Source organism: Panthera onca, chromosome B3, assembly GCF_046562875.1.
Source record: "Panthera onca isolate mPanOnc1 chromosome B3, mPanOnc1 haplotype 2, whole genome shotgun sequence".
Lineage (NCBI taxonomy): Eukaryota > Metazoa > Chordata > Mammalia > Carnivora > Felidae > Panthera > Panthera onca.
This window is the reverse complement of record NC_138344.1, coordinates 51629060-51644423: the sequence shown is the minus strand read 5'-3', so window position 1 is coordinate 51644423 and position 15364 is coordinate 51629060. Positions and strand designations below refer to the sequence as shown.

The 15364-nt window shown below is 42.5% G+C and overlaps 1 protein-coding gene across 6 annotated transcripts in view; it reads right to left on the bottom strand.

Annotated features, from left to right (window-relative positions):
• MYO5A (myosin VA) overlaps positions 1 to 12236 on the bottom strand; it is a 188814-nt gene extending 176578 nt beyond the window's left edge. For all 6 annotated transcript variants that reach the window (XM_060618497.3, XM_060618500.3, XM_060618501.3 and 3 more), the window contains exon 1: positions 12085 to 12236. In XM_060618497.3, the coding sequence (XP_060474480.2) occupies positions 12085 to 12111 (27 nt within the window). In that variant the 5' untranslated portion in view covers positions 12112 to 12236. The remainder of the gene's footprint in view (positions 1 to 12084) is intronic.
• Between the last annotated feature and the right edge of the window lie 3128 nt (positions 12237 to 15364).

Below are 15364 nucleotides of genomic sequence, written 5' to 3'. Positions count from 1 at the left end.
TGCTATGCATAAACTATGTCATTTAATCTTCTTAATAACCCTACGAAGTAGATATTACTATTACCCCATCCTACAGATGAGGAAGGAAGACACAAAGAAGTAGGGTAGAGTGGGATGAACAGGAAGGGAGGAGATGACGAGTTCAATTTTGAATATGCTAGGCTCTAAGTGTTTGTAAAGATGCCCATAGGCAATCATCACAGAGACCTAGGTTTGTAGGGAAAGCAAATAGGCTGGAAACAGATTTGCAAGTCGTCAACACAGGTTCATACCTAACTTTTCAGGAGCAGATCAGGCCACAGTGGGAGGGAGTTTAGGTTACAGACAGAGCCTGGGAGGACCAATATCTAGGGGGTAATAGGAGGTTGCTGAGGTTATGAAGAAGACAAAGCAGCCAGAAAAGAGAATAATAGCCACAACCAAAAAAGCAATAAAGCAGCCAACAGTTAAGTATGTTATTATGTATCAGTTACTATTCTAAACATTTTTTATATATTAAAAAATTTAGGGGGCACCTGGTGGCTCAGTCGGTTGAGCATCTGACTCTTGATTTTGGCTCAGAACATGATCTCATGGCCATGAGATCAAGCCCAGCATCAGGCTGTATGCTAAGCATGGAACCTGCCAAAGATTCTTTCTCTCAACACTCTCTGTCACTCTCTCAAAGAAAAAAGAAAAAATTTAGTCATCATTAAAACCATATGAGGTAGGTGTTATTATCCTTATAATAAAAATGAGGAAATTGAGGCGCATGGAGGCTAAGTAGCTCATCAAGGTCACACAAAAAGTGAACAGAGAATCCAGGATTCCAACCACAATTCAAACTCTAAGTATAGGTCCAAACCTTGACTGCTATGATATAGTGCCTCTCTTTCAGGCACTGGAAGAGGTAGAAGCCAAAGAAGGACACAGTTGTATCAAAGTCCTCAGAATAGTGTCTGGTCCATAGTAAGACCTCAGTAAATATTAACCATGATTATTTGATAATTATACTGCCATGGAGTCATGCATTTATGCAAGCCACAGTTTTTAAAAATTTTTTTTCAACGTTTTTTATTTATTTTTGGGACAGAGAGAGACAGACAGAGCATGAACGGGGGAGGGGCAGAGAGAGGGAGACACAGAATCGGAAACAGGCTCCAGGCTCCGAGCCATCAGCCCAGAGCCCGACGGGGGGCTCGAACTCACGGACCGCGAGATCGTGACCTGGCTGAAGTCGGACGCTTAACCGACTGCGCCACCCAGGCGCCCCTGCAAGCCACAGTTTTTAGAAGAAAACAAGTAACAACTAAAGAAGGTAAAAATCAAGGTTTTCATGGAGGAATAAAAGCGAAGAAATTTCCAACGACACTAAGGCTTCTGCTCAGTTTCCTATGGCTTCAATATCCACATTTCCAAACAATCAACTTTCAACCACACTTGTGGCTACCAGTCCTTAAGCAGTGCTGCTGTACACAGCAATGACCCACTGGCCTCACAAACCCCAAAACACCTTCTGACTGCTATAAAGATTCTGTTCTAGGATGCTATCTTTAATGCTGGGTGTATTTTGCTCCATTCTACTTGTGTTTTTGTTTTATTTTTTAGAGAGAGTGAGCGAGCGCAAGCAGGGGAGGGGCTCGGGGGGGGGGGAGAGAGAGAGAGAGAGAGAGAGAGAGAGAGAGAGAATATCGTAAGTAGGCTTCACTCTCGGGCTCAATCCCACGACTCTGGGATCATGACCTGGGCCACAAGCAAGAGTTGGATGCTCAACTGACTGAGCCATCCAGGCACTTCCATTCTATTTGTTTTAAAGCAGGTGCTGAAGATCTCTCAGGTTCTTGAGTATCCACTGAAAACAAATAATTGTTCCAGACCACTCCAGACAAATAATTGTTCTAATCAGGAGGACATGTTGTCTATAATAAAATGGTAACATTTTCAGGTAATTTTCAAGTTAATATTATATTGTTTGTACTCTTAGGACAAAAGCTTCATGGTTGTTTTAATTCTTTCTAATTCAATAATTCTGTCTGGCCCAGATTCCCCCAAGATCAAAGAGAAACAATGAATAAGGGCAACAATGAGGAAAATGGTCAGAAAAAGCAAATAGTTTAGATTTCCAAAAGGTTAAGTTTTTGAAATAAATTTATGTATTTCAATCTAAGAGGATTTCTCAAAACACAATAAAGGCACTGGATGGCAAAAAGCATCTCACATAAGTGGGACATCTGGTCATCCTAGCCCTGAAGCAATGTACATAGAAAGTGCTATTTTTAAAATGAAATAAATGTGAATACACTACCCTGCATAAATGTAAATGATAACACTTATCAGGGAGACGTGGAATATAAAATTGACTAAAACTGACTAATTCAAAGATTTATGTACAAAGATGCTCACCATAGTCCCTGTCTTATAATAGTGAAAAGGCCAAGCAGTAAATAAATTATGGTACATGCAGATGATGGAAAATTATGCAGTCACTAAAAACATTCTTAATGAATATTTAATCATAAAAAATTTTTCACAATACATATTACATTTAAAATATCATAAAAACTACATTATGAATACAGATGAGGGGTGCCTGGGTGGCTCGGTCGGTTAAGCATCTGACTTCGGCTCAGGTCATGATCTCGCGGTTCGTGGGTTTAAGCCCCAAGTCAGGCTCTGTGCTGACAGCTCAGATCCTGGAGCCTACTTCAGATTTTGTCTCTCTCTCTCTCTGCCCCTCACTTGCTCATGCTCTCTCTCTCTCTCTCTCTCAAGAATAAACATTAAAAAATACATACATACATACATACATACATACATACATACATACATACAGATGAAAGACTTAAGGAAGCAAATTACTAATTGACAATGATTATTTCTGGATGGAATTGGTTTATTTTTAACTTTCTTCCTTCATATGTTTTTGTATTTTCCAAATTGTTCATGATGTATCATTTCTATAAGCAAAAAAGAAACTACTGAAAAGTTATTTTTTAACAGTTTTTCCAATAAATCTCTGCTTCTGTTTTTAACTCTTTCCCACTTTTTCTTACCCTAGTTTAAGCCTTAAGGTCTAGGGCAGAGGTTCTCAAATGAGGGTAGTAGGGAGAGGGATTTGGCCCCCCCATGGGATATTTGGTAATGTTTGTAGATAATAAAGTTTGGTTGTCACAACTGGGGGTGGGGGATGTTACTGGCTCTAGCAGATAAAGGTTAGGGATTTGGCTAAACATATAATACACAGGACAAGCCTGCAGAAAGGAAGGATTATCTAGCCTTCTATGACAATAGGGCAGAGGTTGAGAAATTTTGGTCTAAGATGAAAAAAATGAGTATAAACAGGAAGGGTGGGTGAAAATGCAATATTAGCTCTAGTGGCTAGTGGCTTTTCACTTCTATAAAAAGATACAGATATATACCTAAAGAGATAGATAATACCCATCTATTTATTCTGAATTGATAAATACTGAATCCACATTTTGACCCAAATTCCTTATTAAAATACACATCTCCTGATTTTATGAAACATCTCCAGGACTTCTGCTCCCAGCATGAGCATGACACTTGTCAAATAAGAAGTAAGATTTTTCTCAGCTTGAACACATAGAGACCAATTCTGAATAAAGTTTTTAAAATACTGTTACAACAATGTTTTAAAGTAAGATGGTATCCTTAAAGAAATAGCTGGTCATCTTATTGTATATACTTCAGTAGGGCAAAATGAAAAACTAAGTTCTCACTAGTGCAGTCTAGACTAAAAACTAGTCTAACACAAAAGTGTTTAATTGTTTAAAACACATAGACACCCCCATACACAGAAAATAACTTATGTAAACTCATGAGAAATTACTTTCTATTGTGATGTCAGGTTCAGAGAATGGTAACAAAGCAAAAGTACAAGGATTTGAGGAAATGAAGCACCCTCCACAATCTAATTAGTTACTGAATAACAATTTACTTCATAAGAATTTGTTTTATTCCCTTTTTGGGGAGTGTGTGTGTGTGTGTGTGTGTGTGTGTGTGTGTCTGTGTGTGTATTTGATTATAACAAAGCACAAGAGAGCACTAGAATGAATAGATAAAATAAAGGAGTAGGGGGATCAAGATGACAGAGGACATCTGTCGACGTAGACAGATAACACTTGTAGATGACAGAATGGAAGGCAAGAGAGCATAAAAAGAACATTGAAGATGCATACAGGATGATTTAGACAATCAAAGGGGAATAATAAATTTTACAATTTATTCATTGCTGAAAATGAGGGAAGAGATCATGTATTCAAGCAAAAAAATGAAGAAAATGAGGGGAAATAAAATGCTGAGTAAATAGGGCAGAAAGAGATCAGAAGGAAAGGTGACATAGGGTTCATAACCCCCTAATTAAGACTGAATGAAAAATACTTTTCAAATCTTCAATCTCTGATAGGATTTCAGTAACATTTGCTTATATGGATTCTCCATGGCTCTTTTTTCTTTTTTTTTAATTCAAATGATTCTCTAGGGAAAGATATACAATGTCTTCTGTCCATGCAAAATCCTCCCATTCTTCTGCTTAAAGACCAGAAGGGTAGGGGCAGAATTCAATCGCTTTGTCATTTTTGGTGACTTATTCATAGCAGAAACTGACTATTCTTTCTGATGGGCAACAGTTTTCAGCCACCAGATCTGAGCAGAGCTATTCATCATGAGATCTTATCCTCTGCCTGGCCTGAGATGAGCAGGACTTGACTATGCATAGTATTTTTCCTCCACTGCCTACACAGCAGAGTGGAACGAGAGGGCACATGACCCCTAGCAAGGGCAACCAGGATTCTTCTACCAGACTCTCTTCCTCCAGGCCCAGAGCTGGAAGATCATGTGGTTGGCAGGTGCCACTGACCATCTTTTTCATCATGAAAAGAGCTGTCATGTGGATGAAACCAATGGTAGACAGCATAATCTGACATGAAAGTCAGTGACAGAGAGCCCAAGAGACCACATTCTAGCTTTGAATCCATGGACCTGGGTGTTCAGGTCATAGAAGCAAATAAAATCCTTTTTGGCTTTGAGTCATGTTTCTGTTACTTCCAACTAAAACAGCTCTGGCTGGTAAACTGTTTAACACTGTCAAAGAGATGTTTGTTAAGTCAGTATCTCAGAACTATGATGTATGAATTATCCAGACCCTTTTTATTTATCTACTACATACTAGCTGCCATCATAACTTGAGGTAATAAGTTTCATAAATGTAAACATAATGTTTAAAGCAGAAATTCATTTTACAACGTTTATTTTTGAGAAAGAGAGAGACAGAATGAGAGCAGAGGAGAGGCAGAGAGAGAGGGAGACACAGAATCCAAAGCAGGCTCCAGGCTACGAGGTGTCAGCACAGAGCTCAACATGGGACCCAAACCCACAAACCGTGAGACCATGACCTGAGCCAAAGTCGGATGCTTAACTGACTGTTACCCAGGCACCCCCAAGTAGAAATTCATTTTAAATAACATATTTATTTATTTCAAGATCTAACAAGAATCCCTGAGATTTGATGTTATAAAACTTCTATTATTCTTGATGTTAAATACTTCATCATTTTCCACCTTCACCTTTCTAAGTTAAGGAGTTCTGCCTTTCTAATCTACCTTCTTTATTGCCATAATCATTTTACTTCTCCCATTCTGAAACTCCTCTAGTTTCCGTGTGTTTTTACAAAGAAGTAGAAACCCCAAACATACACACAGGATTCCTGGCCAGGAAAATGCAAGTTTCTGTATGAGTGACTAAGGAGAGACAAAACTTGTCTTTTTAGTGCCCGGCCTCCCTCCAGTTCAGCACTGTGAACACAACAACATGTTCACAACACAGCAGCACATCAGGCCAAAGGAGGTAGACAGATGGTCCTCGTGAACACTTAGAAGTGGACAATGTACTTCTCCCTTGATTTCAACCAAGTTTGGAGTCTTTATTTTGAAGTCAAAACATAATCACACCATCCCCAAGTTCCACAACTGGCAAAAACCTCTATGGTACAAGGAGCTGTTTAATACTATTGGCTGCTGGTTTAGGAGACTTCCAGCTGAGGAGGGCTTAGAAAAGAAATGGAGAAGGTCCGAGGCATGAAGAAGCCAGGGATAAGTTTCTGCAGTTTAAGAATCTGTATCACCACAAACCCAGACTGGCATTACAACCAAGGTAGATGGAACAGGACAACTGTTAAAAGGCAAAAGTGACCAACGGGCATTTTAGCACACTAAGGACCTAAGGACTCAAGGCATCAAAGGCAGACCCTATCAATAAAGGTAAAGGGGTAAGTGTGTGAAGGAAAAATTAAATAAATCACCTAAAATCCTTTTCGATCCACTCCCACCTCCCACTGTGAATGAAACTCCACAGAAGTGACACCTCGGTTCAGGCCTCTAGAGTAAGTATCTCTCTATTGGTTGGGCTAACGTGAAACCATAACATACATTTTGAAAACAAACAACTCTTCCTGCTGCCCCACTGGGCAAGCACAACTCCAGTAAATAGGAGTTCATTTAAAAAATTATCCTTTTAGCCACAAAGAATTAACTGGGGAAGAAAAGAAGCTTAACACAAGGAACTTTTGAGGATGATGAAAATGTTCTATATCTTGTTTGTGGTAGTGGTTACATGACAGAACATATCTGTCAAACTCACTAAACTGTACATTTAAAATGAGTGAATTTTATTACATATAAATTATACCTCACTAAAGTTGTTGGAAAGAGAGACAGAAAGGCAGGTGCTGGAAGGAAAGGAGAGGACAAACTCCCCAGGGAGACAAATGGACAAAGTCTGGGATGACTCTGTGGGAAGGAGACCTGTCAGTCAGGTGGAATGGGAGGAGTGGGGTTGCCCACATGATCCTTTACCGAGGGCCAGGCCTTATTACATAGAAACTCCTGGCTAGGAGTTTCAACTTTTCACAAGACCTTATACTTCATTAGGAATTGCCTAAGTAGAGACGAATACATCAAACTCTATCCTCCAGTGGGCCATGTGCCCCTACATTCTCCCTATGGAGGCAAAATCCATTATAAAGTAAAAAACTAAGAAGCTATATTACCTTTGGAGACAAGATGTAAGGAAAGAGGGTTTGCCTGTCCTCTCCCACACTTTCTTATAGTGCACCTCCACCGTGCCCCAACCCTTTGGAGGTAATGGTTAAATCCCAGGAACCCCATTCATAGACCTTCCTCCAGTATTCCCCTACTTTGAACTGCTAAAAGCACCAGATAGATTTGAAATGTTCATCTGGCAGTAGCAACTCTCATTAAAATGAGAATTCCTTTGTACTCTTTTAGCCACTGGGCAATACACCAAACTTTCACACTTCAAGAGACAGTAACAAATTTCAAGAGGAAATCATGAGCTTTCTGCTGTGCTCAAGCAGTCTGAAGAAGTATTTCTTAGTAGCTTACAGGTTACACGGAGTCTGCAAAACTCCATGACATAATGGGAATTAATTTCCAGTTTCCAAATCTAGAGCTACTGGTGTTAACTTATGCTGTTCCCTCTCCTTCCCTTCCTGTACCTAATCCATCACAGACACCTGCCTCTCAGCTTTGTCCTTTTCTCATATAACTTCTGCCTGTGCCTCAGTCTACCAGAGCTTCATCACTTCCTATTTTGTTTCCTACAACGGTTTTTTTTGGTGGGTTTTTTGTTTTTTGTTTTTTGTTTTTTATTTCCCTTGCTCCCAGCTCTCCATGCTATTACTCATCCTGTTCAACATGCCTGGAAATGTGCTTACTTGTTTAACCACTTCTTTGTACCCTGCTCCATTCCTACAAGTGAACTAATCATCTCAAACTATCATTTAGAGTCTGTTTCCCTGCCATTAGAGACATCGGGAGGAAATATAGATGGAAGGGGCAGGACAGGATACTTGAGGAAATCGAATGTATTTGCTAAATCCTATATCAGGCACATGATGAGACATGAGGTTTCTGTCCTGCTTTAAGATGCTGAAAGTACTCTGAGAAATGTAATTTCAACACCCAAATATTAGAATTTCCAGGATTGATGGTAGGGGGAAAATGGCATAGAATATAAAACAGGAACTATCCCAGAAAAAAATCTAGGCCATGTGGCTTCAGTAGGTATGAAGAAATATAGTGGGAAAGGAAGATTACAGATATACAATCTATTGGCCTAAATTGTAGTTTCATCTAGGAAAGTTTATGTTGCTTCTCTAGTAGGGGCTTTAGTTTTTGTACTGTTACAAAACTCAGCATCCTGATACACAATGGGACTCCTAATTAAACAACTTCAGGTAATCTTGGGCATTCTAGGGCATTTATGGTGTTATCCATGATGTTTGGGAAGCTCATGTGAGGAGGACTACCATGACATTTTACTGCTGCTGGTGATCTATCCAGGCCTAATTAATAAACTCTGCTCCACAAATGCTGAATCCTTCGAAGTTACTGAAAGCATCTATGGGTGACATTATGATTCAAATATCCACTGGCAAGTCAAGACTAGCAAATATTTTCAAAATCAGAAAGCAATGAGATATCATAGCCACCTTTAATTCTTTTGGGAACAAGCCAGGTGGATCTAAACACAAACTGACCCACGACTGTGATTATACTAAATATCTCTGAATTATACACTTTTATTTTTTTGAGAGAGAGTACACACACACAAACACACAAGAGGGGCAGAGGGAGAAGGAGAGAGAGAATTTTAATCAGGCTCCACAGAGGGTGATGCAGGGCTCCATCCTGTGACCCTGCAATTATGACCTGAGCAGAAATCAAGAGTCGGATGCTCAACCGACTGAGCCACCCAGGCGGCCCCTGAATTGCAGACTTTATTTTTTTTTAATGTTTATTTATTTATTTTGAGAGAGAGAACGTGAAAGCTTTTTGTTTTGGGTTTTTTTTTTTTTTAATGTTTACTTATTTAAGAAATGTACACTTTAGGGGCACCTGGGTGGCTCAGTCGGTTAAGCATCCGACTTCAGCTCAGGTCATGATCTCACCATTTGTGAGTTCGAACCCCACATGGGTTCTGTGCTGACAGCTCAGAACCTGGCACCTGCTTTGGATTCTGTTTCTGCCTCTCTCTCTTGGCCCCTCCCCTGCTCGCTTACTCTCTCAAAAAATAAATAAACATTAAAAAAAAATTTAAAAAAAGAATCGTACACTTTAAATTGGGAGTTGCATGGTATGTAAATTACATCTCAATAAAGCCTTTATTTTAAAAACCAACAAACAGGGGCGCCTGGGTGGCTCAGTCAGTTAAGCATCTGACTCTTGATTTTGGCTCAGGTCATGATCTCATGGGTTGTGGGCTGAAGCCCTGAGTCGGGCTCTGTGCTGCCAGCGAAGCCTGCTTGGGATTCTCTCTCCTTCTCTCTCTCTGCCCCTGCCCTGTGCTTCCTCTCTCTCTCTCTCTCTCTCTCTCTCTCTCTCTCTCAGAATAAACTTAAAAATAAAATAAAATAAAATAAAATAAAAACATTTTAACCAAAATGTTAGTTTCCAGAAATGTTATATCCTGGGAATCTAGCTATTGTCCTTAAAATGTTTATGCTGCTGGAAAAATTTACAAAATGGAAGCCCTGATAACTTACTATGAGAAAACCATTATCATTTTAGCTACAAAGAATAAACTGAATGATCTCTTGCCTTTCACTGTTATGGGAGCTGATATGTATCACATATCAAAATCTGCCTTTAAACTCTGAATGACATTTTTTAAAAAGGCACTTTTCAGATTTAACCACTACGTTGAATACCATAATTATGGCAAGTCACTAATACATCTTTCCTTATAATCTACTCCAGAACTTCCTTCCCTATAATCCTCTGTGAGGGAAAAATCCTTGTGTTTATCCATTGATTTAACCTCTAATGATTTCCCTCTTCCTCTAATAATCACTACCCAAGCTTCTATCTCTAGAATCATCCAACCTTCCCCACGTCCCAACCCATTCCCTAATTTCTACTAATAAATACCACACCAGCTGTCTCCCTGCTATGGAGGTAACAACAGGTTATTTATGCTCCTGGATATTCAAAGTAGGTCAAGAATATAGGAAACAGACTGTGAGCCCTGTGCGGGAAAGGGCTGTGTCTTGTTCATTGTTAGAACCTCTCAATATTAAATAAAGTACCTGGCACCCAAGAGGTGCTCAATAAATATTCTGGCCCACCATTAAGCTAAGGCCCATTCACAAAAAGAATTAGCCAACAAATAGCCAAGTGAGGAGATTATACTTAGGCATAAATGTATTTAGAAGGCAATTTAAGCTCAACTCACTTTTGATGTCTAAACCAGTCTGTCTTTACAATGCCTAAAAGCCAAATTTTAACAGTGTGTGATGAAGCTATGACCAAAACTCAAATCCTTGCAATTTAAAAATCACAGTATTTAAAAAAAATTTTTCTTCAAAATTATCTTGGGAGAAAAAAAGCTGATTTAACACCAAGAGCAATTTATTATCCAGTCTCTAGTTAAGCAGCCCACAATTAGGCAGCTCACTGATGGACTCCTCACCACAGTGAAGAGTAGAGGGCTATACAAAGGAACTAAGGAATGTTTACAGACCTGTATCTCTTCATGGCACTTCTCAGTACCTACCCTCATATGTTGTTCATTATGAGGAATAAACGAGTTATTATTTGTAAAGCACTTAGAGCAGTACCTGGCACATAGTTAGCACTGGATCAATGTTTATTAATAAAGTAACCGAATCAGTTCCTAATTGCATTCATTCATACATTAGAGGCCTACAATGCCTAAGAAAATTACCAGGTTTAGAGAGAAGTTCCTACTGTGAAGTCTTTAAATGTATGACTGGAAAAAAAGGGGACCTAGAGAGTGTTTCAAGCAAACTCCTCATTTCATGGTTGAAGAAATTAATCATATACCTCATATTTGTTGAGAAATTCACAGGCTGCAAAAGCTTTCCCATCTATTACTAGGTCTGATCTCACAACAGCCTTGTAAGAGATGTCGGGCAGGTATAATTAACTCCATTTACAGATATGAGACAACCAAACAAAAGAAGTTAAGTGACTTGCCCAAGGTCACACGGTAAGTGAAAAGGCCTAGGCCAGAATCCAGGTCTCTTGATGGTGGGTCCAGACTTCTATAACATGCTGCAACTTTGGTCCTGGGTTTACTTTGGGTCACATTTGGAAGCAATGATTCTAAGATCCTAAATGGAGATTCTGCCACAAACGTGAAGTTGAAAAGTTAAGGCAATTCTGTTAACTGGAATTAAGGGTAATTAACAGTTAGCAAAACACCTACGTACACTGGAGTTATAGTACAAAGTGCCATGACTACATACATTCACAAAGCACCACACCGCCTAAGACAAATTTTCATAAGTGTTCAAAGGGGCAGTTTTCCAAAATATGCCATTCATAGATTACCAGACCCGGAGAATACTGATGTCAGTGTAAGAAAGAAAAGGCTGCCACTTTCCTTAAGGCTCGCCCCAGAGGATGGTGAAGCCATGGAGCATAACAAGGCTCTAAGGGATTCACGTAGGTAGCAAACTCCCAGGGACAAATGAGAGCCGAGCATCCGAGCCCATGAATCATCTCGCATTTATCCGGCTGCATCTTCAAGGGCTCACCACCCCCAGGGAAGCAATGTGAAACCCGGCTTCAGGGGTGAAAAATCGACTGGCGACCGTGTTTGCAGGACTCCAAATAATCTCACAGAAAGGCTGGCTGGCAGTAGAAGTGGCACCGCATACCAACACAAGACGTTATTTTAAGCGCCTGTCCCCAAGGGAGGGACCATCTGATCCACCCGATCAAGCATCTCCCGCAACCAGGCGTTTTCCGAAACCAAACCGGCGGGCAGGGCAATCCTGGCGGCGGCCCCCCCTTTCCAATCAGAAACACGCTGAGCACCCAGCCCAGGAAGCGTGGCAGGGGCCAGAGAGACCCCCAAGGCAGGCCTGCGCCCCGAGCGCCCGAAAGAGGAAGGCGCCTCTGCGGCAAGCGGGCCGGGCCGGGGGTTTTGAAATGATCGGGAAGGGGTGGTGCAGCCGCGCCGGCCCCCGCGCCCCCGCCCCTCCCTAGCCCCACAGCGGGCGGTGCCGGGCCGCGCGGCCCCCTCCCCGCGGCGCCTCACCTTTGTGTAGAGCTCGGACGCTGCCATGGCGGGGCCCCGCGGCGCCGACGCCCCCCGCCTGAGCGGAGGCCGCACCTCGCCTGGGCGGCCGCCCGCGCCAACTAGGAAGCGCCCAGGCAGCCGCCGGCTGCGCGCGGGGCAGGGCCGGGCGGGGCGGGCAGCGGCGGGCGGGGCGGGGCGGGGCGCCTCAGGCGCGGGCGGCCCGCGGAGACCTCGCCATCACTCCCGGGCTCGCCGCGAGCAGGCGCGAGCGCTCCGCGTGCCCGGGGTCCTCGGGGTCGCAGCCGCAGCCCCCTGGGCGGCCGGTGATGCTGCCGCTGCCGCCGCCGCCGCCGCCGCCCTGTGCATTGTGGGAGCGGGAGGAGGCTGCGCTCCGGCGCTGCCACAGCGGCTGCTCAGGGCTCTCTCCGGCTCACGCTGCCTCCCCTCGGCTGCCGGCTCCGAGCATCCTTGCCCTGCTAGCCAGCGCCGCCGAGGCCCGGAAGCCCGCCCCGGCCACTCTTTCGCGGCACACCTGCCCCGGGGGCGCGTGGCCCCCCGGACGTCCCTTCTCCCCTACAGCGAGCCCTGGGCGGTGCAGAAGGGCCCAGCCACCGAGAGGGGCGGCGATAGCTGGTGTCACTGCGTGTGTCCAGGTAAACGACTAGGAGTCTCCAGATGCTTTTCCTATCCTTCCAGGCAATTTTAGAGAAACGATTTGGGAGGAGGCTTCTTCGAAGTCCACAGAACAACCTAGAACTCACAGAAGATCCTCTTAGGAGCAGCGAACTGGGAGCTGGACAGTGAGGACCAGTAATCCGGGATAGATGATCACCAAAATCACCCTAACACTTGGGCATCAGCCCGGGCATCGTTTCTTGAAACAAGATGCCCCCGGGGGGCAGCCCAGGTGCCTACCTCTGCTAAGTCTATGTGTTTGCCAAGGTGCCACTGCCTTTCCGACCCAGTCCTGTTGCCCCTGGTGATTATCCGTTCCATGGTGCCACCAGAAGCTATCCGGATGCCACCTGAAGATTGCAGGGGCTTTTGTACAAAGTCCATACTGCAAATTAACTCTGTATCAAAAGGTCAAAGGAGTCTCAGGAGTGCCATTCAATCTGCTCACTGTTATTCTTGCACATCAAGCACAAGAATGTGGTCTTTCCCCACCCCCAACCCCCTGTGCCCATACTGTCTTCACCTTCTACCTGCTCTACTCCCCCACTTTCATTCCTGGCTGACTAATCTCCATATTTTTTTAATCCCAGCCTCTTATTATTCTCATCTTATTTCTTTGAATTCTGAAATGCCTGTCCTGGCAATCTGAGATGGGTTCTATCAAGACCATGTCTCAAGGCTGGCCCGGGTGTGTATCCTGCATGTGTATGTGAAGAAAGACCATTGATATGTGGGGGGAGGGCTTAGGGCCAGTCCTCACTCCCTGGAATTCAAGCTTGTCTTTCCCTTACTCACTGTTTACAATCCCCTCAGAGATGCCATAGGTAATGGCTACAGGATCCAAAGACCCACAGAATTCTCTGTGCCTTCCAATTCTAAAATCACATCTCTTTCATGTTTTGGGGTCCCACCCTTTGTTTGTCCAGACACAAAAAGGGAAAATGTGTAGCTATGACCAGTACAACAGGAAGGGCACTGGATTGAGATTTAGGAGGCTTGAATTCTACCCCTTATAAATTCTTCATGCCTTGTGTAAGGTGGTAACCACTCTGTTTCCTCATCCTCGGATAATACTTACCTCTCAGGACTGTTGAGAAATGTTGATGAAGGAGTTTACAGCATACACCCCAGGGTATGCTGCTTTGGCATACCAACTATTTTGAGTTCGGAGCGCGTGAAAAACAGCAAATACAAGAAAAACATTCTTTTTCTCAAAAGAAGGACATGAAATTCCTATATGAAAGATGTCCTCCCTATACCAGAAGGAAAGTAACATTCTTATCATCAAGGAGAAGCTGAGACCAAGAGAATTCTGCACCAACAAACCTTTGTTAAAGTAATTCTTACCTACCATTCGCCTCCCCACAGAGTTTAGTCACTTTTCCACAATTGCTTCTCTTTGTTCAACCTACTGTAAAAGCAAATAGGTTTTGCCATTTCTTTGGGTCAATGCTCCTGTGTCACAGAAAACAACATAAATATATATGTCACTTCTCCTCTTAATCGGTCTTTGTCAGTTTAATTTTTATACACAGCTGGGACCCCAAAAGGGTTGAGGAAAACTTTTTCTTCCCCTATATTGAGAAAAAGCTTTAAAAAGGGTCTCATAGATGAGTCTTTTTTTTTTTTTTTTGACAGAGAGACAAAAAACTAGAATTATTGTCTTCTAATTCCTGAACACATGCATTCAACCACCCGAATTTTGGGGGCCACAGTAAGAGGAAGGTAGTGGAGATGAGGAAGAGGAGAAGGATTCTCTACCCTTGACTTGACTTTACCTCATTCAGAAAAAGAGTAGGCTTAAAAGCCAAAAGAAGCAACAAGGAAACCCAGATGGCTGACCTCCCTTACTTTAATCACATATATTCACAGTTCCAAGCACTTTGTCGTTAGTGAAGTATGGAAACTAGCAATAGTTACAACTTTCCAGGATTTAGGATTCCTCCCTCCCAAAGAGTTGCCAGATGTTATTGTATATTTGAAGTTAATGAAGTTCTCAATTATCACTTTATAATTGGGAACATTTTCATGTAGTTTGTCTCAAATAAAAACAATGCCCAAGTTAATGTGAAAAATCCCTCTCTTCCAAAACATTTGTATTACTTTTTGCAACAAATATTGAGAGCTATTATGTGCCAGACACTGTTTTACATGTTCACTTGTGAGTGAACAACACAGATAAAATCTCTGACCTCAAGGAGCTTATATTCTAATCAGGGAGACAATGATAAAGGTAGAAGGGAAAGACGACAAGTATTCATTTGCTGAGATTGCAGTAATAAAGCACCACAAACAGCATGGCTTAAACTGTAATGTGCTGTATGATCTGGAGGCTAGAAGTCTTCGATCTAAGTGTTGGCAGAGTTGATTCCTTCCAGAAGCTGGGAGAGAGACTGTTCCAGGCCTCTCTCCTATATCCTAGTGGTTTGCTTACAGTCTTTGACATTCATTGGATTCTGCTGCTCACCCCAATCTCAGTCTTCATCTTTACATGGCATTCTCCCCGTGTGCATGTGTGTCTGTGTCTAAATTTCACATTTTTATAAGGCCACAGTCATGTTGGATTAGGGCCCAGCCTAATGACCTCATCTTAACATGATTATTTACAAGGACCCTATTTCCA